We start from the raw sequence: 26720 nt of genomic DNA on the forward strand, positions 1-26720 counted from the left end.
TCTGAGTTTCTTTGTAAAAATGAAGGTAACAATGCATTTTTTTCTACCAAAATCACAGTTAAGGTGAACCTCAAGATACAGAATATAGTTCAAAGTTTGGACTGAAGATTAAAATTGCCTGGGTTCAGATCTCTGTTCCATGAAAAATATGTATGGGAGAAGGAAAAAATTTCCCTCTAGTCTCTCCAGATTCTTCTAGCTGGCCTAAGAATCAAATTGATATGAGGCATATTCACAGAAGAAAAAAATAATAATCACTATAATCCCAGGGACGGGGGAGCCTGGTGGGCTGCTGTCTATGGGGTCACATGGAGTCGGACACGACAAGCGACTTGGCAGCAGCAGCAGCAGTGCACTTATACATAACTGCTTGAACTTTAAAGGAATAAAACAAAACTTTTCAATTAAAAATAAAAACAAGAGGAAAATAAATTCTGTTCCTTTGACCAGAATCTTTAAAGGACGAAAACACCATGAATCAAATGTAGTAATTTCAGGGATATTAGGGAATAAATATTGATTCTCAGAAGCAAATCTACAAGCATTATACATTTCAAACTAAGTTACCTTCTTAGTTTCCCTTTCTCATGAGAGGATTAATTTGTGTTTTCTTTCTCCTTGAAATGACATAGAAACTCCCAGACTTCTTCAAATTCAAATTAAAGATTCTATGAACGTTAAGTTACATAGGCTGATAGCTAGAGTGAGTTTATGTAATAACTTTTTTACATTGAAGTAAAATGATTTCTTAATGAACTGTATGGTACTATTATGAAAGTAAAACTAATGAGACATTCTATACAATAGATGTACATTTAAGAGTTAACATTTTTTAAATTCATGTAAAGTCATTTACCTATTTTTCATCAGAAAGATAAGTTCATTAAGAAATTTGAACAGTCTACCATGACCTACCAGACCCATTTTGGCTAGAATTTCCATGATGCAATATGTGTTTGGATTTACAGGTTCTTCAGCAATACAGTCCCCTCAGATGGTTGTATATGCAACCTTTACACCTCTCTATTTGTTTGAAAAGAAGATATTTTTATTAGAGAAGATGGTAAGCACTCAAGGCCAAGAAACTCAGTATAATTTACAGTGTTTGTGTGTGTATGTGGTCATTTGTTGCAGTAAAGTGTTGTTTTTCCATTGCCAAGTCATGTCTGACTCTTTGCAACCCCATGGAATGCAAGCCAGTCCTCCACTATCTCCTAGAGTTTGCTCAATTCATGTCCATTGAGTCTGAGATGCCATCCAACCGTCTCATCCTCTGCTATCCCCTTCTTCTTTTGCCTTCAGTGCTTCCCAGCATCAGGGTCTTCGCAGTGAGTTGGCTCTTCACATCAGGTGGCCAAAGTATTAGAGCTTCAGCTTCAGCATCAGTCCTTCCAATGAATTTTCAGGGTTGATTTCCTTTAAGATTGACTGGTTTGATCTCCTTGCTGTCCAAGGAACTCTCATGAGTCTTCTCCAGCTCCACAATCCAAAAGCATCAATTCTTCAGCACTCAGCCTTCCTTATGGTCCACCTCTCACATTCATACATGATTACAGGAAAAACCAGTTTTGACTATAATGCACTTTTGTCAGCAAAGTGATGTCTCTGCTTTTTAATACACTGTCCAGGTTTGTCATAGCTTTCTTTCCCCAGAGCAAGCGTCTTTTAATTTCATGGCTACAGTCACAGTCTGCAGTGATTTTGGTGCCCAAAAAAGGGAAATCTGTCACTGCTCCCACTTTTTCCCATTTTATTTGTCATGAAGTGATGGGATCAGATGCCATGATCTTTAGTTGTAAGTGTTGAGATTCAAGTCAGATTTTTCACTCTCCTCTTTCACCCTCATCAAGAAGCCCCTCTTCATTTTCTGCCATTAGAGTATTATCATCTGCATATATGAGGTGGTTGAAATTTCTCCCAGCAATCTTGATTTCAGCTTGTGATTCATCCAGCCTGGCATTTTGCATGATGTACTCTCATATAAGTTAAATAAGCCAGGTGACAGTAGACAGCCTTGTCTACTCTTTTCCCAATTTTGAACCAGTCTATTGTTCCATGTCCAATTCTAACTGTTGCTTCTTGACCTGCACACAGATTTCTCTGGAGACAGGTAAGGTGGTCTGGTACTCCAATCTCTAAGAATTTTCCAAAGTTTGTCAACACCCTTTGCAACAACCAAAGTAGAAAATATACCAGAATTCAATTAAAATTCTATTCTTGAATTTCTGTCTTGTTGTCTCTGTAATTAAACACTTAGGTACAAGGACTCAGTACAGGCAGTTTTCTTAGTGCTGTTCTGTGCTTAGTGCCTCAGTTGCGTCCCACTCTGCAACCAAACCCATGGACTGTAACCCACCAGGCTTCTCTGTCCATGGGGCTTTTCCAGGCAAGAATACTGGAGTGGGTTTTCATGGCCTCTTCCAGGGGATCTTCCCAACCCAGGGATCCAATCAGGTCTCCCACATTGCAGGCAGATTCTTTACCAGCTGAGCTACCAGGGAAGCCCAGATGATTGCAATAGTTTAATCTTAAAAAAAAAAAGATGTAGTTTCATATAGTTTATCAATTCTTTTCATTGTAAATAAAGGGCATCAAATTATGTATTTCAGTGAGAATTGTGTAAATCATTTCTAAGTAATAATACATCACCATTCTATAAACAGTTCATACATATTTTCTTAGCCTAAGACAAATTAAATGAATTCATATCTAGTAAACCACTGCTATGAATGCCTTAAAATAATACACGCAAAAATGTTAACTGCTTTTTTCTTAGAAAGTTAACAACTTATAGAAAATTTAGAAAATATGGACAAAGGGAATAAAATTTAAATATTTGTAATATAAATGCCTAGTCATAGACACCATTAACATTTTGGCATATATACTTTGCTTTTTCTTTTTCTTCTCTGCATATTTTCTACATGTATATGTATATAAATTTTTTACTCAGGGAAATTCTATTTTATTTTCTGTTTGGAAATGACTTTTTTCACTTGACACTGTATCATTAACATTTTCCTGTGATGTTAAACATTTGACAACATAATATTTAACAGTTACATGAGATGTATGGATTTCCCATAATTTTTATGTTATCTTTGAGTTTGGGACATAAAAAATCATTTTTTTCTCCTTCCCTTTTAAAGGGTAAAGCTCACCAGATTACTCTTCGATCTACTTAGACAAACACCTTATTGCATTTGTATTGATCCCTAACCCTCTAGGGGGACTTCAGTCATCCAGCACTTTATTGCTAGAATTCCATGTGTCTGAAATCATTACATTAAAGTATAAGAAGACAGTAATATAATCATTTGATTAATTAGAAGCAGCTTACTGTTAAAAAATTGAATGGAAATTTGGTTGAAATGTAAATACACCAATTGTATGATTATTGCACTTACATTTGTCTTCTGGATGATTTGATCAAAGAGCATAGATGTTATCATTTCTTCTTCCTTTTCTTTCCTTTCTCTTGCCTCCCCCTTCTCCTTCTTTTTTTAAGATAGGAAACATTCCTTACTGCAAAAGTCTGCAGTGTAACAAGGGTAATATTGTCAAGACAATCTGACATAATATGTTATTATGAATGTAGAGAAAAGAGCAGTTCCTCTGTTTTTAATTAAAAGTTATTCAAGTTTAGCCATGGTTTAATCCAAGTGTGCTTCTCAGGGGCCCCTCAACTTAAGTCTCTTTTTAGGATGGCTACATCAGCCCTGATTTTATTTTTTTGTTAATCTTACTACGTGACATTGGCCATTGCCTTAGCTATTCCAGAGAAATTAAACCCTCTAATACTGTGGACTACAAAAGCCCATGAGCCATGCTTTGTGGAGTGTTCCATGGGAAGTACTTAAATACTTTTTAAAATTGAAAAACAAAATGATAAAATTTACATCTTCATTACACAGAAAAAGAAGGCACAGAAAAATTCACTTGAACTTTTGTCTGTTCTACTGAAAAACTGGTAAACAAAAAATTTTAATTTAAAAGGCAAAAAAAAAAAGCACACATTTATTCATTAATTCAACAGATGTTAATTAATTATTCTTTGCTAAACAACTAGCTGGAATCTGAGGAAGACACCATGTTGAGCATGATTAATAAGGACTCTCCCCACAAAGTTTAGAGTCAATGAGAAAAGCAGACAAGCAAACAGTAATAGAGTTAGAATATTGGCATAATAGAAGTTGCTTGGAATATGGTAGATGTAGCATTTAAATAAAGTGCATTGAATGAGTAACCAAATAAATGAATTAATAAAGGAGTGAAAAAAATGTATACGGAACACATAGCAGAGACACATCTTTCTGTCTAGTGGGTGACTAGGGAAATCACTGCAGATGGTGACTGCAGCCATGAAATTATAAAACGTTTGCTCATTGGAAGAAAAGGTATGACAAACCTAGGCAGCATATTAAAAAGCAGAGACATTACTTTGTTGACAAAGGTTCATCTAGTCAAAGCTATCTATTTCCAAATAGTCACGTACAAAAAAGTTCTTCACAACCCAGATAATCACGATGGTGTGATCACTCATCTAGAGCCAGACATCCTGTAATGTGAAGTCAAATGGGCCTTAGGAAGCATCACTACAAACAAAGCTAGTGGAGGAGATGGAATTCCAGTTGAGCTATTTCAAATCCTGAAAGATGATGCTGTGAAAGTGCTGCACTCAATATGCCAGCAAATATGGAAAACTCAGCAGTGGCCACAGAGCTGGAAAAGGTCAGTTTTCATTGCAATCCCAAAGAAAGGCAATGCCAAAGAATGCTCAAATTACCAAACAGTTGCACTCACCTCACACGCTAGTAAAGGAATGCTTAAAATTCTCCAAGCCAGGCTTCAGCAATATGTGAACCGTGAACTTCCAGGTGTTCAAGCTGGTTTTAGAAAAGGCAGAGGAACCAGAGATCAAACTGCCAACATCAGCTGAATCATCGAACAAGCAAGAGAGTTCCAGAAAAACATGTATTTCTGCCTTATTGACTATGCCAAAGCCTTTGATGGCATGGATCCCAATAAACTGTGGAAAATTCTGAAAGAGATGGGACTACCAGACCACCTGACCTGTGTCTTGAGAAACCTGTATGCAGGTCAGAAATAAACAGTTAGAACTGGACGTGGAACAACAGACTGGCTCCAAATAGGAAAAGGAGTACGTCAAAGCTGTATATTGTCACCCTGCTTATTTAACTTCTATGCAGAGTACATCGTGAGAAATGCTGGGCTGGAGGAAGCACAAGCTGGAATCAAGATTGTCGGGAGAAATATCCATAACCTCAGATATGCAGATGACACCACCCTTATGGCAGAAAGTGAAGAACTAAAGAGCCTCTTGATGAAAGTGAGACAGGAGAGTGAAAAAGTTGGCTTAAAGCTCAACATTCAAAAACTAAGATCATGGCATCTGGTCCCATCACTTCATGGCAGATAGATGGGGAAACAGTGGAAACAGTGGTTGACTTTATTTTTCTGGGCTCCAAAATCACTGCAGATGTTGATTGCAGCCATGAAATTAAAAGCCGCTTACTCCTTGGAAGGAAAGTTATGGCCAACCTAGACAGCATATTAAAAAGCAGAAATATTTCTTTGTCAACAAAGGTCCGTCTAGTCAAGGCTATGGTTTTTCCAGTGGTCATGTATGGATGTGAGAGTTGGAGGGTGAAGAAAGCTGAGCACCGAAGAATTGATGCTTTTGAACTGTGGTGTTGGAGAAGACTCTTGAGAGTCCCTTGGCCTGCATGGAGATCCAACCAGTCCATCCTAAAGGAGATCAGTCCTGGGTGTTCATTGGAAGGTCTGATGTTGAAGCTGAAACTCCAATCCTTTGGCCACCTGATGCGAAGAGCTGACTCATTGGAAAAGATCCTGATGCTGGGAAAGATTGAGGGCAGGAAGAGAAGGCGACAACAGAGGACGAGATGGCTGGATGGCATCATTGACTCGATGGACATGGGTTTGGGTGGACTCCAGGAGTTGTTGATGGACAGGGAGGCCTGGCATGCTGCGGTTCATGGGGTCGCAAAGAGTCGGACACGACTGAGCAACTGAACTGAACTGAACTGAACATATATGGATGTGAGAGTTGGATCATAAAGAAAGCTGAGCACCAAAGAATTGATGGTTTTCAACTGTGGTGTTGGAGAAGACTGCAATGTGATCAAACTAGTCAGTCCTAAAGGAAATCAGTCCTGAATATTCATTGGAAAGACTGATGCTGAAGCTGAAACTCCATTACTTCCGCCACCTGATGGGAAGAACTGACTCATTGGAAAAGACCCTGATGCTGGGAAAGATTGAAGGCAGGAGGAGAAGGGGACAACAGAGGATGAGATGGTTGGATGACATCACAGACTCTATGGACATGGGTTTGAGCAAGCTACTGAACTTGATGAGGGACAGGGAAGCCTGGTGTGCTGCAGTCCATGGGGTCTCAGAGTCGGACATGACTGAGCGACTCAACTGAACTGAGGGAAGTCTTTCCAAAGGAAAAAATAAAAATTTTTTGAGCAGTGGCTTTAAAGTTAGCCTGAAAAATAGGAAAAAGCATATGTGTGAAGCAGAAGGAAGCTTATGTTGGAAAGTTTGGCGGTGAAGGATAACCCACTGGGTTCGGGGGACAACTAGAGTTTGCACAGATTGCAAAAGGAGAAGTTTTAGAGACAGTCTGAGGTGTGGGAGGGAGCCTGGACATGCAGAGTGTTATAAATCCTCCCTGTGAGGGTTGAAATGTCTTACAGGGTCCAGTGGTTCAGGAATTGGCCCAGTATCTGTAATAGTAATGAAATGAGCTTCCAAGCTGTAATGAACTGCCTCCAACATTACAGTCTCCTGCTGATTCTTTTACATTAGCTATTAGGATAAGCAGGGTCTCTTGGTAAAAATCAGAACATAAAGATGACATCATGTTTTGAAGATAAATCTACAGAAGAAAATTCTTTCTAATGGAATTTTATTAAATGGAGCACATAGCAAAAAATTCTGGCCCCAAAGACAACAAAACCAACATGTAAAATAAAGTCAACACTTTACCTTTATGTGAGGAATTGGTAAAGAAGGCAAGAAAACAAAGCAAAACTTGGAAAGAAACAGTGTCACGTATTACCCTACCTTCTCCCCCCATCTTATTCCTTCTGGGTCTCCTAAATTTTAGTTTTATTTGTTTATTTATGATTTTTGTTTTATTTAAATGGGTTAACTGGGATTTCTAAAAAAGCCTCCTCTATCTTTTCAAACCTTTACTTTTAGAATATCTGAGGTGGACTGAGTAAGGGAGTGAAAGGGTGTTATGAGTAAGGAAATACATGGTTTGTCTTACATTTGGGCTTCCCAGGGGACTCAGTGGTAAAGAATCTGCCCACCAGTGCAGGAGATGCGGGTTCAATCCCTGGGTCAGGAAGATTCCCCTGGAAAAGGAAATGGCAACCCATTCCAATACTCTTGCCTGGGAAATCCTGTGGACAGAGAGGAACCTGGCAGGTTACAGTACATGGGGTTGCAAAAAGCCAGATACAACTTAGTGATTAAACAACAACAAAAACACTAATTATTCAAAAATGTTTCCTGAAGAGGCCTATTACATATTTCACTAGAATGTTTCACTATTTTAAATTACTCTCTGTCCCTAATTCTATTGTAAGGAAATTTGGGACCCTTAAACAAAATTTCTCAATATCAAACCATGACAATTATTAAGCATTACTTTACCTTATTCAGAACTATTGTGCAGTATGTTGGAAATAAAATGAAGTATGAGAAACTGGCTTACATACTTTACATCAAGCTAATACTTTTTTGAATTATTTAAATAATACAATAGATGAAAATACCATACTTAATTATTTAATATTATATCTTACATTTTCTGAATGCCTTGATAGTTTTGTTTTCTAGTGTTCCACTGCCCAACAAAAGTAATAGTTGATTAATTTTGGACCAAAACTGATATTCCGAGACTTCTGCAATATCATAGAATCTTAAACTCTTAGAACTGAAAAGTGACTTCTAGTTCTAGTCCCTCATTTTGTAAATAAAGGGAGCCCCAGATACCCTAAAAGATTGAAAGAAATACAGAGAGTAATAGCCCTTACACTATGTGTGTGTGTTAGTAACTTAGTCATGTCCGACTCTTTGCGACCCCACGGACTGTAGCCCGCCAGGCTCCTCTGTCCATGGGATTGTCCAGGCAAGAATTCTGGAGTGGATTGCTGTTTCCTTCTCCAGGGCACCTTCCTGACCCAGGGATCGAAGCTGTATCTCCTGCATTGCAGGCAGATTCTGTACCATCTGAGCCACCAAGGAAGCCCTAGTGCTTACACTAAAGGATGCAGAAATACTACCACTATATCTCTCTAGTGGTGATATTATTTCTATAATGATGAAAAGTGTTATCTTAAATGCATAAAGCAAATACAAGAATCCTTTTAACTCTGCCTTCCACTTTTTAGGCTGATTCTGCTGAGAAGCTTAGAGAATATGGGCTTTCCCATATCTATAGCCATCCTGTGCTGGTCACAAGAACTAGATCCTGCCCCCTTATAGCACCGCCAAAACCACCTCCTGTACCTCCCTGGAAACTCTTTCGTCAAAAAAAGGAAGCTGTTATAACAGATGAAGCTAAAGGTAGGGTTCATATTGTCCAAAAATCTAATCAACATTTCTCTCTATGAAGTTATAATAGTTCTATTTGTAATGCAAGAGATATATCAAGAAAGCAATCCAACGTTACACTTAAAGACTCCATCTAATTTTATGTCTGAAAGGATGACTTCTGCACATCTCAGATTCTGATTAGTTTGGTTTTCACATCTAAACTGACCAGATAAATAAAGGCCATTCTTTGGGTGATGGCACTATGATTATAACTGTGACAGAAAAATGGTTTGGAGCAAATAATACAGAAAGTTAAATAGCATATATGTTAACCCACTGGTGCGAATTTCGAACATGGGGATCATTGTGTGGTGCCCAGTAGGACACCATCTTTGAATTGACTGAATTCTATTTGAAATTGCTGTAGGAGTAGGACTTCTGCCTGGGATGGCTCCTGTCAGTATTGTCGTGTAGCCAGTGAATGGCAGTTGTGCTCGGAAATACACAGGTTCACACAGGCTGAGAATATGCTAAGGCGTCTGTTCCCACCTGATTCTTATTCTTGTCTTTTACTTCTGAATTCCTTATAATCCAAGTCTAATTTTTTATTCCTTGAATCATTTCTCTATGTCTTCATTTACACTCCTTCTGTGAGCACCATGTTTGAATGGAAGAGCGACCAACATGGCGAGAGAAGAAATGAGCAAGACCACAAATGAATTCAGTCAATTCAAAGATGGTGTCCTACTGGGCCATCACCCAAAGAATGAAAAAACAAAACTAAAACTTAAACAATTATGGCCTAACAGAATAGCTCAGTTTGTTTATGTTGATTCAAAGTAAACATATGGCCTTTCTGTATACTTGCAGCTTTTAATGAAAGATGATAAAGAATTGGAGTGCTGTGGTTTATATATATATGTGTGTGTGTGTGTGTGTATATATTTCCTATTCCAGAAAGCTTAAATTATCTCTTTTGTTATCTTTTTTTGTGCGTTCATTTCCTTGCTTTCTCATTTTCTTTCTTTTTCTTTTCCAGTACCTCATTATCTTCTAATTGTATTCATCCAGTAACAGGTCATCACATTCTAGAGGTTATTACATTAGACCTGTCCTTGAATGAACAATGAAGACAAAGCCACAGTGAACATACGTAGTGCCAATTTACTAAAGACATCCCTAAGAAGCATGTAAATAAGCTTTAAGTGGTTGGTCCCATGAACCACGGCTTGTACTCTTAATAATGGTGCTTGCTGTGTTCCTGCTACCAATTCAAGTACTGCTGATCCTTCAGTGCATGGGACAAAAGAACTGTGTCTCAGCCACAGAGTAACACATAAGTCTCAGTGGTACTCAGGATCCTAAAACTACGATAGCCACAGAGATTGGAGTATTTACCTGTTCCTTGCCTTCTACTTCTGACCATAATTTACATATTTTTAAGATATAAATAACAACTGTTAACCATGTAATTTTCCTCACATTTGCTTTCTGCCTACGTTGATACAACCAGTACAGCTGGTGGCAAAAATTTTCTAGCACAACATGTTTTATCCTTGCCAGAAAAGAACAAAGATTAAAGAAATATCTGGCTTAGATGTAAGTGAGAAACGGTCAGTTCATTTTCTTTTTTACTAGCCTTGTCTGCCTCTCTCCCACCTGCTTTATTATTTCAGTTATTCCCTTACATTCCTTGAGTTTCTGCAACAGGCTGTTGATGCCACTCCAGTGCCAACTGTTGATTTTGATTCCAGGAACTTTCCAACTTTCCTCCCTCCCTCTTTCCTTCCTGTCCACTTTCATTTTTCCAAATAACAGCATTTACATGATGCTTGAGAGAAAAATCTTGGTATATTTTAATTTAATTAAAAGCTATATTTTAATTAAATGCATAGGTTGTTGTGCTCCATTGTGCCTTACTCTTTGTGACCCTGTGGACTGTAGCCCGCCAGGCTCCTCTATCCACGGGAGTTTCCCGGCAAGAATACTGGAGTGAGTTGCCAATTCCTCCTCCAGGGGATTTTCTTGACTCAGGGATGGAAACTGTCTCCCGCATCTCCTCCAAAGGCAGGTGGATTCTTTACCACTGAGCCACCTGGGAAACCCTAAATGCATACAGCCACACTTAAAACAGTTCTTCTTTCAGAACATCAGAAATAGATGAAAAAAGGAAAAATACTAAACATACAATTATTTTCTGATTTTGCTACTGACTGTTGTATAACTCTATGTCTCTGTTGTAAGCTGTGGAAGAAAACCTCAGGCTTGATGGGATTCCAGAACTGAGGTCTTCCACTTCGAGGCTTACCACATCGCTGTCTTTCTTCTCTCCACTGGGTTTAGTATTTCAAGTGAAAATGAACAGGAAACAGAGAAAGAGATCAATTTAGAGATGATCACAGAACAAGCACAGAAAAGTCATATATGCACTGTGTCATATTCTCACTTCTTTTCATCCTGTGGGCATCTTTTCCACTGCTATAGGAGCTTTTGTTAAGATAATCATGCCTAACGTTTAATTCAGTGTTCACCATATTAGTGCATGGGCTGTGTGCCTTATCCATTGAGAAGTTACTTCTGTGTCAGCTTCAGACACCTTTAGGAATACCCATAACTATTTTCTTGACCTATTGCTTTCTTTTCTACTTCTGACTTTTACTTGTTACATTTTCTGTTCTTCTACTACTAACTTCATGTATTTAGCCCACTTTTTTTTTTCATGTCTTGAGCAATTGTGTTGTTAGAGGTTAACTAAAAGAAAGCATTTTTAGTAAAAGACTTTTATAGAAAGTCTTTCATGTACTTGAAATAGCAGCAAATGCCAAGTACAGTAATAATTCTAGAAGACATGGCTGACTTTCTCCCTTGAGATTTCATTGTTTCATGTTGTAAATCTGGAAAACAACTGAAGGAAGACTAAAGAAATCTCAAATTGGCAGGATCTATAAAGGCTTTTTAGTAGAAAACTTTATGTATCACATACATTTCTATTTAAGTCTATTGAAATTTGCTGAGTAAATAGATAATCTAATCAGTATTGCATTAAATATTAAATTCTACATATAATCTTGGAATATTTCTTTTAACAAGTATAGAACACTACCTTTCTCTTTTTAGAAATAGTAATAAAGAAGCCTGACCAGTTTCTTGAGATTTCAAGTCCATTTTTGAATTATAGAATGACTCCATTTACAATTCCAACAGAAACGTAAGTATTTAAGTCTTTCCCATGAATACCTCTTGTTAACAGATGAAGTATTTTGTGATTTGCGTAGTTAAAAATGTATGGTTTGGTGGCAAATGTATTAAAGTTTGTATAAATGCAGTGATTATAGGAAAACAAAAATTTAGGTTCTATTTCACAGTAATAAACATTTAAGATAAATTTTGAATTGGTTAAAATAAGGCCTAAATATGTCAGGCTTTATAGCTTTGGCATCTGTTTGAGAACAACACAGTATTTTGTTTTACTTTAAACATTAGCATTGGGAAATGTTTTTGATTAATACCTGGTAAATTAAATCACAAAATCAAATGATTGTCATAAATACCTGGGAGATGAAGTCTGTCACTCTTAGAAGGAAAGAAACAAACAAAAAGAGCTAACTAAATATAACAGCAAAGACAATGAAGAAGAAAAAGAAAGAAGGGAAGGAAGAATCTAAATTTACCAATATTTGAATGTGATAGTAGGGATAGAAATAAAACCTATGATCCTGGGTCTAATGTTTTTAATGAGTTCATGTTTATGTTCTCAGTCACTCAGTTGTGTCTGACTCTGTGAACCTGTGGACTGTAGCCTGGCAGGCTCCTCTGTCCATTGAATTTTCCTGACAAGAATACTGGAGCTGGAGCAGGTTGCCATTTCCTACTCCAGGGGCTCTTCTTCACCCAGGGTTTGAACCTGCATCTCTTGCATCTGCTGAATTGGCAGGCAGATTCGTTATCACTAGTGACACCTGGGAAGTTCATCGTGGTGAAAATGAAGTCTACAGATAGCAGAAATGAAAAGGAGTAGTGGATGATATGATTTTACCATTAAAAGTATGGTGATTCGTTATGAAGCAATTGATAACTAACACATGGATATGTACATATATCAAGGATTATCAAATTTATTCTTTGTGCAGTTAACTGTACTTCAATAACCCCTCGATAAAGTTGTAAAAAATAAAAATAAATAATGTTCAATAGTAAGTAAAATGGTTTAAAAAATGGGATTCTAGAACCAAGGAAGACAAAATAACTGATATTTAGAATTCAACGGATGTGTTTTATCACAGATTAGGTAAAACAAAAAAAGACAAGTTAGAAAAATGAAAAACAGGTCAAAAGACAATATCCAGACTCATTTCAGAGACTAAAACCAAAAAGAAAAAAATGAGGGAAAGTACAGTAAAAGACTTATAAGACAAATTGATAAAGATCAACATACTTGTATATGTGTCCTAGAAGTACAGGATAGAGTTTAGGGAATAATCATGAAATAAAAATATAATGGGAAAATTATCCCAAAAGTTAAAAAAAATCAAGATTCAGGAATTTCTAAGAAAAGTCACATAATGTAAATACAGAGAAAACTGCAGCCGGATAACATAGTAAAACCTAAGACATATAATATGATAATACATAGATATAAAGTGAAAGAAATACTGCAACAAAAATCAGCAGGGATAAATGTCACATACAAAATAATTAGACCAAAGAAATCTGGTACAAAATGTATGTGGTTTACTTTTAATTATTTTACTAATACAGATATTAAAAAGAAAAACAAAGCAATATATAGTGCTGGAAATCAATAGTCGGAAAGTTACCTGTGGGGAGGAGTGTTGGCTGTGATGGGCGAGGACACCTGGCAGGATCTGTGGGGCCTGACAGTATCTCTTGATCTGAATAATGGTGATATGGCCATGTTTACTTGGTAGGTTTTCATCAAGTTTTACATTTATGATGTGTGTACTTTTTTCTAAATTTTTAAACCATTAAAATTTTTGAATGGCTTTTATGTATACGAATGGCTTATATATGTCATGAATACAATTACCACTAGACATGGTTTATCCTTCCCTTGGATATATTAAAATCCATGATAAGAGTATAACCTGATGAATAAAAGCAGTCAGAATTTAGATCAGATGTCTATTCATTGTATTTTCCTACTTCTAGAGCCTGTTTGCATCATAGCCAGTTAATCTACAATTTCTGGATTCTAGTTAAGTTGAAAATGTTAGAAATATTATTGAAATTTCTTACTTTTAAGCCTCCTGCAGTTCTGTGCCATCAACGATTAAACACTGAAAAGTGAGTGAGGAGGGACTGCTAGGCTGCAAAGTAGACATAGTTAGCCATGTGAAGCTTATGAACAGAAAAATCAATTTGCTGCTACTTTGGTTTGAAAGATTTGTTCTGTTCTATATTTGCAAATCTAGTTTTCCTCAAACTTTCATTTTAACTTATAAAAAATCTTATAAATAAATTATTAATTTCTATAAAAGTTTTAAATAAAAAAGTCAGCTGAATTGTTTAAACATTTTAAATTGCATTTACAACAGTGGCATATTTCATTTTTCTTTAAGTGCTTTAAAAGCCAAAAAAAAAAATAGATAAACTCTTACCAATTATATGAGAAAGAAGAAAATGTTAGTCACTCAGTCATGTTCGACTCTTTGCGATCCCATGGACTGTAGTCTGCCAGGCCCCTCTGTTCATGGAATTCTCCAAGAAAGAATACCGGAGTGGGTTGTCATTCCCTTTTCCGGGAAATCTTCCCAATCCAGGGATTGAACCCAGGTCTCCCTCATTGCAGGCAGATTCCTTACTGTCTGAACCACCAAGGAAATCCCTTACCAATTATATAAATCATTAAAAATTCAAATAATCAAAATGATGTTTCTGGGGAACCTTGATTCTTCCTATGCATAAGAATTGGTGCTTTTGAACTGTGGTGTTGGAGAAGACTCTTGAGAGTCCCTTGGACTGCAAGGAGATCCAACCAGTCCATCCTAAAGAAGATCAGTCCTGGTTGTTCATTGGAAGGACTGATGTTGAAGCTGAAACTCCAATACTTTGGCCACCTGATGTGAAGAACTGACTCATTGAAAAAGATCCTGATGCTGGGAAAGATTTAGGGCAGGAGGAGAAGGGGATGACAGAGGATGAGATGGTTGGATGGCATCACCGACTTAATGGACATGAGTTTGGGTAAACTCCAGGAGTTGGTGATGTTCAGGAAGACCTGGCGTGCTGTGGTCCATGGTGTCACAAAGAGTCAGACATGACTGAGCGACTGCACTTAACTATTAGATTTTACAAACCAAAAATTCTCTTATACCTATAACTCTCCGTCGTGTCCAACCTTTTGCAATCCCATGGACTGTAGTCCACCAGGCTCCTCTGTCCATGGGATTCTCCAGGCAAGAATACTGGAGTGGGTAGCCATTCCCTTCTCCAGAGGACCTTACCGACCCAGGGATTGATGAGTCTCCTGCATCGCAGGCGGATTCTTTACCACTGAGCCACCAGGGACGCCTCCATAACTTCATTATAAACCTAAAATTAAATAAAAAGCTATATTTTATGGCCTAATTTGTTAGATTATGTAACATGCTACATTTTTTTCATCTATTGCAAACACAAAATACCATGTAGAGACAGAATTTTCTTAAACATAAAAATAGTAAACTTTGTAATTTTTCTACTTAATTTTATAGTTAGTGTTACCCACTAAGATGATAACTTTGTCATTCCAAATAGTTTTTGATTATCTGTTAGCTCACTGAGATTGCGTACTACTCAAATATTTTGTGGGTTGTATGACCAGGAGTTGCAGACCACCAGGACTAATTTTTTCAGGATTCAGTGTTGCACACTGACGTCTACAATCTCTATGCTAAGAAGGACCACAAAAGGATTGATTTCATAACCTGAACTTCCCGTGTGACTCCCTTACTTGATTTTCTTATTCCTTCTTTCAGTTTTTTTACCTAATTAAAGTGGATGAAATTCTGTAACCCAGGTCCAGGTGACTTCAACACTTGATTGGATTCAGTTAACGTATTCACTGCTTGAACCTGTTACGGATTTCCTCGTATATCCATTGTAACTGGCCTAGACAAAAGCAAAAATATGTGTGAACGGCATTTCACCCTACCTGACTGCTAGATAGCCAGAGTTCTCAGGTCAGCATAAGAGAAAGCTGGTCGGTTGGTTTGTTTTTGATGAGCCCTGGAGTGTGACTGCTACACAACTCCTTTTCCTTGGAACATTGTCATTGTAGCAACCACATGCCTGGTTTGCCTGTTCCTGGCTCCTGGCCTTGTTTGCAAGAATCAGAGCCTCACAAGTGTTTGTGCTACCCTCTAGCGGCAGTTTCAGGTAAATCTGAGACTAAAGCTTTCCTTGAGGTAAAGCAAGTTTTACCAAACACTAGCAAGGAAAAATCCAAAAGTAAAGGAAGTTCTATATACATGAAAATTAATTTTATCTTTGAAACACACCTATGTAAAATATTTGTACTATAACAAATATATTTCTGTTATTGTTCAGTTTTAAAGTCATGTCCAACTCTGCAACCTCATGGAGTGCAGCACACCAGGCCTCCCTGTCCCTCACCATCTCCTTGAGTTTGCCCAAGTTCATGTCCATTGAATCAGTGATGCTATTATATTGTACTTATAAACTAACTGTGGCAATGGTGATTTGGGGGTCATGTCAGGAATAACCTGAAAGAAAATACTGTGTACTTGGGTAGCTACTATAAATATCACACACCCATAACTAAATTTTTTTATATAAATTTATTCATTTTAGTTGGGGGCTAATTACTTTACAATATTATAGTAGTTTTTGACATACATTGACATGAATCAGCCATGGGTTTACATGTGTTCCCCTTCCTGGACCCCCCTCCCACCTCCCTCCCCATCCCATCCCTCTGGGTCATCCCATTGCCCCAGCCCTGAGCATTTGTCTCATGCATCGAATGACTCCAATTCCTATTTCACTGATACATTACTCTGATACTTAATTAAATCAATTCCAAATGTAAGATTCCTGTGTGTTCTGATCATCAAAAAGATGACCACCATAGCTTTAAAATAAACTGTGTCCCAGAAAAGTTTTATAGTGTTGCGGTGACTGACAGAGACTAGTGCTTCAGTAGTATAGAAAGCAATTAAATGTTTTTAACACAAAGAAAAAAAATACTATTGGCTGTGGAAGGAGACTGATAAAATGAACAAAATCAGGACTTTCTATTGTTGACAAAACATTAATACAATGGGATATTATTCAATCACTAAAAAAAGAAGGAAATCTTGCTATTTTGGACAATATAGATGGATCTTTAGGACATCATGCCAAGTGAAATTTGGCAGACGAGGAAAACAAATACCATATATTCTCACTTACATGTGGTATCTAAGCAAATAAACAAACTCGTAGATACAGGAGAACAGACTGGTGGCTTCCGGAGGCAGGGGGTCAGGGTGGATGAAATGGGTGAAGGAAATCAAAAGAGACAAACTTCCAGTTTTAAAATAAATAAGTCCTGGGAATGCAATGTGTAGCATGATAACTATAGTTAATAATGATGGTGCTTTAGTTGCTAAGTCATGTCTGACTCTTGCAACACCTTGGACTGTAGCCTGCCAGGCTCCTCTGTCCATGGGATTTCCCAGGCAAGAATATTGGAGAGGTTTGCCATTTCCTCCTCCAGGGGATCTTCCCAACCCAGGAATTGAACCTGTGTCTCCTGGATCCACCCAGGTAGACTTTACTGCTGAGTCACCAGGGAAGCCATAGTTAATAACACTGTGTTATATATTTGAAAATTACTAAGAGAGTAGGCCTTAAAAGTTCTTATCACAAGGGGAAAAAATTGTAACTATGTGTGGTGATGTACGTTTCTTAGAGTTGTGATTACCATTTTGCCCTGTATACAAATACTGATTGTTGTGTTGTATACCTGAAACTAATAATAATGTTGTATGTCACTTGTATCTCAATAAAAACTGCAGTTATTTATTAGTAGCTTTAAACAAGAGATTAACAGAAATTGTTCTTTTTTTTTCATTAGTCATTTTGTACGATCTTTTATTAAGAAAGGCCTGGTTCCAGGATCTGGTTTATCTTCCCTTACTGAAAATGATGAAACTGCAACCTTTAGCCAGATAGATTTAAACCAATTGACAAAAAATATGTCTCAGGTAACTATGTTACTCTTATTATTAGTCCAGTTCTTAACTATGAAAGTTTTTTTCCCCCTTAAACTGTGAAATATATTATACACAAATGCATTTGAGCACAATAAATAATACTGAAAACAAGCTTCTTATGTACTCATTTCACAGTACTCCACACAGGTCATTTGGAGCTGGCCCTGCCCTTGAGCTTGCTGTGGACACCCAATCTAGCTAATATGCCACAGGCAACAGTGATATGTGTTATTTCTGGCTGAGGCAATGGATGTGACTGCATGTGGCTTTGCAGCCCTCTGCTCCTCCCACAATAATCAGGAAACCATGTGTCCCAGGGTCAGGGCTACAAAATACAAGGGTTTATGTTGGTATGTCTCAGCTGGGAAAGGAACCCTTTAAATGGGGTCCCCCCAAATGAACTGAATCTGAGAGAGACATTAACCCTATGTGTTAAAGCCATTGAGATTTCAGGACTGGTTTGTTATCACAGACTAGCTCAGCCTTATATGGTTCATGTTTTTAAACAGCAAAACTGCCTTAACTTTGCCTCAAAATAGATAAAAATGATAGGGAAAACAGGGCTATTTTCAGATATTCCCTAGGAATTAAGATTTAGCACAGGTCAAGAATTAATTATTTACCTGTTGCTTCTTCAACCTTCATCATTACTTCCAGCTGTAATGGAAGAAAGATGATAAGGGATAAAAATATTTGTTCTTTAAAAATATTCTAGCTGTGGAAGGATTAGGTATTTTTTCTTATACAACTTTTTGTTCAACTAATTGCTTCATTTTTTTTTTCACTTGCTTATTTTTTCTATGACACATTAGGAAGCTGTCCCAAATGATTTTTTTTTTTTTTTAAAGAAACACCATTAAACAAACACCCTCTGAACACCTTCACCGCAGGAACATGTGAGATAACTCTATCAATGCCGACTATTTTCCTGGAGACATCACTCCTGGAATCCTTAGCTCTCTTGCTCTTGTTCAAACTGATAGAAACCTGCAACTGTCATCGCGGGACTTTCTCTTTCTCTCTCCTCTGATGGATTTTCTAATTTTTGGAAACTATGCTGTCCTCCTACTTTATACTCTAATTCCGATGGCACGCATCTTCTAATACTCCCTGAGAAAAGATGCAGAAGTGAAGATTATGAGAGCAGGAAGTTCTTTGTATATTCTTGATGTTAACCCTTTATTACACATGCGACTCACAAATGATTTCTCTCATTCTATATGCTGCATTTTCACTGTTGATTATCTCTTTTTGAATGACAGAGATTTTCTACCTAGTCCAATTTCTTTTTACTTTTGTTGTCTGTGTTTTTGTTGTCAAATCTAAGAAACCCGTGTCAAATCCAATGTCACGAAGCTCTTCACCTATGTTTTCTTTGAAAAGTTTTTTCAGTTTTAGCCTCTTTGTCTTTTTTTTAAACAACTTTGCATTCAAACTTTCTGTTGAATTTATTTCACTTTCCTATTTTTAGATTCTAAGAGCTCTACCTTGTCCTTGATGTATTTTTATAGAAGTTTACTATTTGATAAATGACTATCTTCTTAACTTTCTGATAATACTAACTTTTAAAACGTCTCCCTATATTATTATTTCTGGTTTCTACGAATCTCTCTACCCACGTCCATTAGTTTCTTTCTTTTATATGGGACTCTCTGCTCAGTTGCCTGGCAGTACTTTGCTATACATATATGGAGTTTATGACATTAAAGGGCTGCTGATCGGAAGAAGCTTTATGGCATGGATAGAGCTTGTTAGCTGGTAGCTTTAATTTGAGATAATTGGGGATAAATGAGCTTCGTTTGGGGGTGGGACTGGCTCCAAATATGAGATTCCCTGAGCTTTTCTTCCAGCTCTGTTCAGTTTCTCAGGTTAAGGGTTCTCTAATCTCCCTGCTGGGGTGGAATGTGATGGTGAGGATTGTCATACTCTTATCCACCAGAGTTATTAAAGCCAAGCAGCAGAGTTCCTGAGTCTCAAATTTCATCATGTGCATGTTCACTTAATTCGTCTCCTCTCTTTGTAGTAGCCTCTCTTGCTTCCCACACTGTCTGTGAACCCAGATCTGGAGATTTTTCATTTAATTTCTCCACTTGAATCAAGCTCCAGTGTCTTATTTAGGCTGAAGAAGGATAGATGCTAAACCAGAAGGGATTAGGGAGAAGTGGGGACTCGTCTGTTCCTTATATAGACACTCAATCCACCCCTGTATTTTCAGCCTGTACCTCATTTCCTCCTTTTCAGCTCAGTTTAGTCGCTCAGTCGTGTCCGACTCTTTGCAACCCCATGGACTGCAGCACGCCAGGCTTCCCTGTCCATCACCAACTCTGGGAGCTTACTCAAACTCATGTCCATCAATTCGGTGATGCCATCCAACCATCTCATCCTCTGTCGTCCCCTTCTCCTCCCGCCTTCATTCTTTCCCAGCATCAGGGTCTTTTCGAATGAGTCAGTTCTTCGCATCAGGTGGCCAAAGTATTGGAGTATTCTCCTTCTCAGATGCCTGCTAATTGTTTCTGGGCTTCTAAAGCTTGGATGGGCTTGCTTCTCACTAACACTTCATATTCAATTATCTTTACTCTGTTGTCTTCTCCACCCACTTTACGTCATCCAAAATATTGTTAACATCACCCATCACCAGTCTGTATAAATTTATACAATTTTATCTTTTAAATTATTTTAATTGTGTTCCAGAAATAGCAGAGTACTACATGTGCATTCAATGTATTTTCCCTGTTAAAAGTTTGAGAAACCATTTTTTTAATTTTAAAGAATCCTTTCTAGTTTCTGTATGTGTGTTTATTCACTCAGTCGTGTCCAACTCTTGCAACCCCATAGACTGCAGCCCACTAGGCTTCTCTGTCCATGGGATGCTCCAGGCAAGAATACTGGAGTGGGTTGCCATCTCCTTCTCCAGGGGATCTTCCCGACCCAAGAATCAAACCCAGGTCTCCTGCATTGCAGGCTGATTCTTTACCAACTGAGCTACAAAGGAAGCCCCGGTAGTTTCTGTATACTAACCATTAATCATAATTTCATTTTAGTCAATTTGTATAAATTATCGGTGCCTCATACCATCTAACACATCTACTCAGGGATATTATTACTTTAATTTAAATTTTCTTATAAGATTCAAACATGTAATAAGCTCATATAAGCAGTATTTTAATATCACAAATGTAAACTCTCAGTCAAATTCACATCTTTTGGATTTTAACGTTTAAAACAAATTCCATTTTGCTGTATATTTTAGTAAGGATTTAGAGAAATTTCGATTTCTCCAGTGTTTAGAAGACTGTAAGAACCCTTTTAAAAACCGTGGTGCTTTAGAGAGCAGTCATGTTTTGTTGAATTTATAAATGATTTCTCAGTGTGTTCCTTTCAATTCACAGGGAAATGTTGCTTCACAAGCTGTACTCGGAAAAGGTAAATCAATAATCTTCTCATGACTTTTTTCTCAGATATCAAAATACAAAGGGGTCTCTGCTTTCTGACAGCTCTTGCTCTCCCTTCTCCTGTTCTCAGCAACCCCCCTCCTATGTCTCCTCTGATGTGTTGAGTCTAATCTGCTCCTGGCTAGAAAAATCAGATAATCTCACTTGTTAAATTCAAGCTTAAAGTCAAAATGAAAGACAATCTGATTAAAGCCCCATGAGTCATGCTCATGTGTTTTAATGCATGCACATTAGGATCAAAGCACTAAAACCACTGCAAATTCCTCAGTTCCTAAATAATGACTTATGTGTGTAAAAGTGTTAGTTGGTCAGTCGTGTCTGACTCTGTGACCCATGGACTTGTAGTTGCTTGGTCTTGCCTGACTCTGTGTGACTCCATGGAGTGCCACCAGGCTCCTCTGTCCATGGGATTCTCCACGCAAGATTACTGGAGTGAGTTGCCATTCCCTTCTCCAGGGGATCTTCTCGACCCAGGGAGCAAACTCCCAAGGCTCAAATCCAAAAACAGTGTTGTGTGGCATGTGTATATATAACACTGTGGTTCCAGAAAGTATATGGGAAATTTATGGCCTTGATAAACATAAAATAAGATTGCAGAATCACTGACTATGGAGATCAATTGTCTTATAGAAAGATGTCAATCACCGTAGATCTTTCAAGTTTTTGTTTCTTCTTCTATTGTCTGGGTCATCCCATCTCTTAATGTCAGTTTATAGCAGATTTTACATGCATTGTTCAGTTGCTAAGTCATGTCCGACTCATTGTGACCCCATGAACTGTAGCATGCCGGGCTTCCCTGTCCTTCATTATCTCCCTGCGTTTGCTCAAACTCATGTCCATTGAGTCAGTGATGCCACCCAACCATCTCATCCTCTGTCTTCCCCTTCTCCTCTTTCCCTCAATCTTTCCCAGCATCAGGGTCTTTTCCAATGAGTTGGCTCTCCGCATCAGGTGGCCAATGTATTGGAGCTTCAGCTTCAGCATCAGTCCTTCCAGTGACTATTCAGGGTTGATTTCCTTTAGGAGTGACTGGTTTGATCATACATAAAGCGTAAAGTAGCTAAATTTGGTTATAACTTTACAATCTCTAAAGAATGTGTGCACAAATTTACAAAAGTTATTTCAGGGTTTCTGGACACTCTGCATACAAGTTAGCATTAAATTCTCCTGAGTGTATGAAAATGGGTCTCTGCATGGACCTCTGCAAATCTGAGGCCTGCATGGAAATGACAATCTCAGGAAATATTGTCTCGAAAACAGATTTCAGTATATGAGCTCCCCTCTACTGTTTTCCATACCTTAATAACTTAGTATTTAGCAGCCTAGGTGTGTTTGATACTGTTGTCTTCTGCTCTACACAGATGAACCAGCAGACTATGGATTCAATGACACAGTCCATCCAGCGGAGGGAATCAGTTTGGAAAAAGATTTGATCAGCCAGACAACAGCAACACAGGAAAAATCACAGGAGGAACTTACAACAATAAATAACAGTGTTTCTAAAGAAATATGGTTGGATTTTGAAGACTTCTGTGTATGCTTTCAGTAAGTATAAATTTCATGTGTGTGTGTAATATAATGGATATATAAGCCTTTGATTTTTAGCTTTCATTTAAAAGAGTTAGGCCAGTGTTAGTCTTGTGTTGATCTAATAGTAAACAAAAATATTAGAAGGAAATATGGATGAGTTGATTGTCCACATGAAGCATGAGTAGCCAAATCAGTCTCAGGCCAATTTTAGCCTCTTCTCAAAGACTTATTTTTTTGTGTAAGTTTATTCACCGAGAGATCATTTGTGTCCCTGTCAGGCAACTAATTCAATACAGTTATTATTTTTCCCAGCTTTATTGATGTACAATTGACAGATAAAATTATAAATACTTAAAGTATGCATGGAGGATGGATGAATTTGGAGATTAAGACTGACATATATACACTACCATATGTAAAATAGATGTGGGAACCTGCTATATAGTACAGGGAGCTTAGCTGAGTGCTCTGTGGTAACCTAGAGGGGTGAAGTGGGAGGGAGGCTCCAGAGGGAGGGGATATATGTACACATATAGCTGTTTCACTTCATTGTAATAGCAGAAACTAACACAACTTTGTAAAGCAATTATAAGAAAAATTAATAATAATAATGTGTACATGGTGATGAATTAAAACACATATTGTGAAAGTTCCCCCCATCCATTTAATTAACATTATCTATCACCTCATATGTTTATCTTTTTATTTTATGTGAGAACATTTAAGTTCTGTTCTTTGAGCACATTTTAATTATACAATGCAGTGTTATCAACAATACTCACCATGTTTCACATTAGATCTTCAAACCTTATTCATCTTGTAACAGAAAGTTTGTACTCTTTTTACAAATCTCTTCTTATTTTCCCCACCCCCAGCCCTGGCAACCATGTTTTCCTCTCTGAGTTGTTATTATTTCTTGTAACTTTCATCTATCTTTACCTGTTTTGTACCTTATTCATATCTGAGAAACTTAATATGTAGTACTACTCTGTTACATATAATGACAATAACCTGTTATAAATGTTTTTCAGGACTATATATATTTTCCACAAACCAAGTTCATATTGCCTTAACTTTCAAAAATCAGAATTCAAGGTAAATACATTATGATATCGTCTCTTTCACTTCTTAAATTTTTGATGGAATCATGCTAGTGAAAAACACTTTCAAATTTATCAAGCATTTCTAAACTTCTAATAAAATTGTATTTAAAAAATTGTTAGGGTCTTCTACTAATCACTTACGCAGATAATACCCCAGTGGTTAACTCCACATCTCTCTGAGCTAATGCAGTGTTGGAGGAAGTAAGGAGGCTTGGAGATGACTTCTCCCTTTGCACTTGTACTAGATGAAAATGCAGACAGAGAAAGCCTTTTTGAGCATCCCTCCAGAGCTAGTTGCCTGCTCTGAAAGTACAGATCAGCTCCGTACTAGTGACTGGGGCTGGCAGGATGATTGACCTGGCTCGGAAGTCTGTCTACAAAAAGTACCCAGAGGAATACTTTGACTTTATGAAGATAAAAACACAAACAAAGCAAAAGCAAACAAACTAAACCCAAACTATTAATTGGGAATAGCAGAACCCAGTGTGTGGTATGATATTTATTTACCATTTACAGTTAATTTAGGAATGTCATCATATTCAAATTACTGGCAACAATTAAATGATAGTCATTTATAGGTGCTCCCTCTGTTCCCAGCCTCGAGCTAGGTTCTTTATTGCATTAACTCTTCAAGGCAAACCCAATGAAAAGACTGTTATTATTATCAATTTTCAGGTTAGGAAACTGAGGCAGACCAAGTTTGGGTAAAATGCCCAAGATCACCAAACTAGTAAGTGGCACAAACATCAGGAGAACCAGGTTTGTCCTCAGTGAAGCCTGTTCCTTTCTTACTAGTGCAGCCTTGCAGGAAGCAGATCCATGGCTCTGGAGCCAGACTGCCTGGTTTTGAAAGCAGATTTCAGTTGGGATAGGACTCTTTGCCTCAGTTTACTTACTTATACAATGGCAGTGAGAGACCTACATCAGAGTTGAGAAAGGAACAAGAGAATTTGTGTAAAACAGAAGAATGCCTAATACTTAGTAAGTGAAAATAAATGCTGGCTGTCATTATTATTACTAAGAGCATTTGGCACATGAGTTTTTTTTATACATTACCACCTTAATATATATGTGTGTGTGTATGTGTGTGTGTTTGGACATTTTTATGAAGTGATGGTAAATACAGAATTTTATTTTCCTTTTAAAGTTCCAGCTTGGCAAAATAAAGTGACAGCATCCATCATGTGTCCCTTCATCCCCCTGAATTTTTTTTTAACATCAATGGTCTGAGAAAATGATGACTTAGAGGATGTTGTTAGTACCCAACATTAATGGCCTTTAGTTTGGACTGCCCATGATCTGAGGCTAGGCAGTCCTGATTTAGGGGCTTCCCTGGTGGCTCAGATGGTAAAGAATCTGCCTGCAATGCAGGAGACCCGGGTTTGATACCTGAGTAGGAAAGATCCTCTGGAGGAGGGCATGGCAATCCACTGCGGTACTCTTGCCTGGAGAACCCCACACACAAAGGAGCCTGGCGGGCTACAGTCCATGAGGTCGCAAAGAGTCGGACACGACTGAGCAACTAACACTTTCACTTTTAGTCCTGATTTTAGTGGCCACAGGCACTGCCTGCTGAACTAGGAACACAGAATCTGAGACTTGTCCTTGCACGTCCCTTAGCTGTCCCCATGGGTGATGTCATGGGAGTTGGCAGGGGGCTTGCAAAGATGTCTCATGCCTGCACCAGGGCAGATTCCTTGCATGTGGCCTCCAGGGCCACCTCATCTTCAAATTCTCAGACAATTTAAAATTATGGCAAATGAGCTATAGGTAGAGCCTCCTCCTTGCTCACACAGGCTACACTGGCAATTCCAGGGTCCTTCAGAGTTTTAGACAGGGAGTATTTGAAACAACTGCCTCTATCACCAACATGTTGCAGACAAAAGAAAACAAAATAAAACTAAAATAAAGTGTCAAATGCTAACTATTGGAAAACTTTGAGTGATGCAATCATTTTAAATAGTTATATTGCATCAAACATTTCTAGAAATCTTATTATATTTTGTAATTAAGGATTTCTTTTTCAGAATATAACGGGTTTTTTTTTTTTGCATTTCAACTTGTTATTTAAATATTGTTGTAAAATAATATAGAAAGCCTTTAAAGTATAATGACAATTAAATTAACACATTTACCATACACCATCAGTCAAAATTATGTTGAAGCACTGGGAAATTGAAGTGCAGTAATAGCACAATAATTGAAAGACCAACATTGGAATTAGGTATTAGTAGACAGACAGACTTACTTTTGAATCTCAGCTTTGCTACTTGCAAGCTCTGTGACCTTTGATGAAATTACTTACTCTCTCTGTGTTTCAGTTTCTTCATCCATAATTATAGATATTAATAGTACCCACCTAAGATGGATTGAAATCATATTCATGTAATCCTTATGTGCCTGTCCACTAAGAGATATTCCAGTCGTGGACAGTACTTTCTTGCATGCCCTAATCAAAAATCCAGTTTGGTTCTGGAGTGGGTAGCCTTTCCCTTCTCCAGGGGATCTTCCCAACCCAGGGAACAAACCCACATCTTCCACACTGCAGGCAGATTCTTTACCAGCTGAGCCACAAGGGAAGCCCCCAGTTTGGATCATTAAGCATGCAATGGGTATATTTCTGAAGACCTTGTAGAATGAAGGAGTATTAGCAAAAACCACCAAGTAGCATGTGCTTAGTCATTCAGTTGTGTGTGACTCTTTGTGACCCCCAAGGACTATAGCCAGGCTCCTCTGTCCATAGGATTCTCCAGGCAAGAATACTGGAATGGGTTGCCATGCCCTTCTTCAGGGGATATTCCCAACCATTGGATTGAACC

The 26720-nt window shown here is 37.8% G+C and overlaps 1 protein-coding gene across 8 annotated transcripts in view; it reads left to right on the forward strand.

Annotated features, from left to right (window-relative positions):
- The window catches only part of ADGB (androglobin), a 176823-nt gene that overhangs the window by 65468 nt on the left and 84635 nt on the right, over window positions 1–26720 (forward strand). For 7 of the 8 annotated variants that reach the window (XM_081529900.1, XM_081529904.1, XM_081529897.1 and 4 more), the window contains 7 exons: window positions 969–1063; window positions 8454–8628; window positions 11716–11806; window positions 17678–17807; window positions 21206–21239; window positions 22630–22813; window positions 23830–23893. In XM_081529900.1, the coding sequence (XP_081386026.1) occupies window positions 969–1063; window positions 8454–8628; window positions 11716–11806; window positions 17678–17807; window positions 21206–21239; window positions 22630–22813; window positions 23830–23893 (773 nt within the window). Of the gene's footprint in view, window positions 1–968; window positions 1064–8453; window positions 8629–11715; window positions 11807–17677; window positions 17808–21205; window positions 21244–22627; window positions 22814–23829; window positions 23894–26720 lie in introns of all 8 variants that reach the window. The other variant, XM_081529898.1, reaches the window with a different exon arrangement.

This window comes from Giraffa tippelskirchi, chromosome 9 (assembly GCF_054371585.1).
Source record: "Giraffa tippelskirchi isolate mGirTip1 chromosome 9, T2T-mGirTip1v1.2.pri, whole genome shotgun sequence".
NCBI lineage: Eukaryota > Metazoa > Chordata > Mammalia > Artiodactyla > Giraffidae > Giraffa > Giraffa tippelskirchi.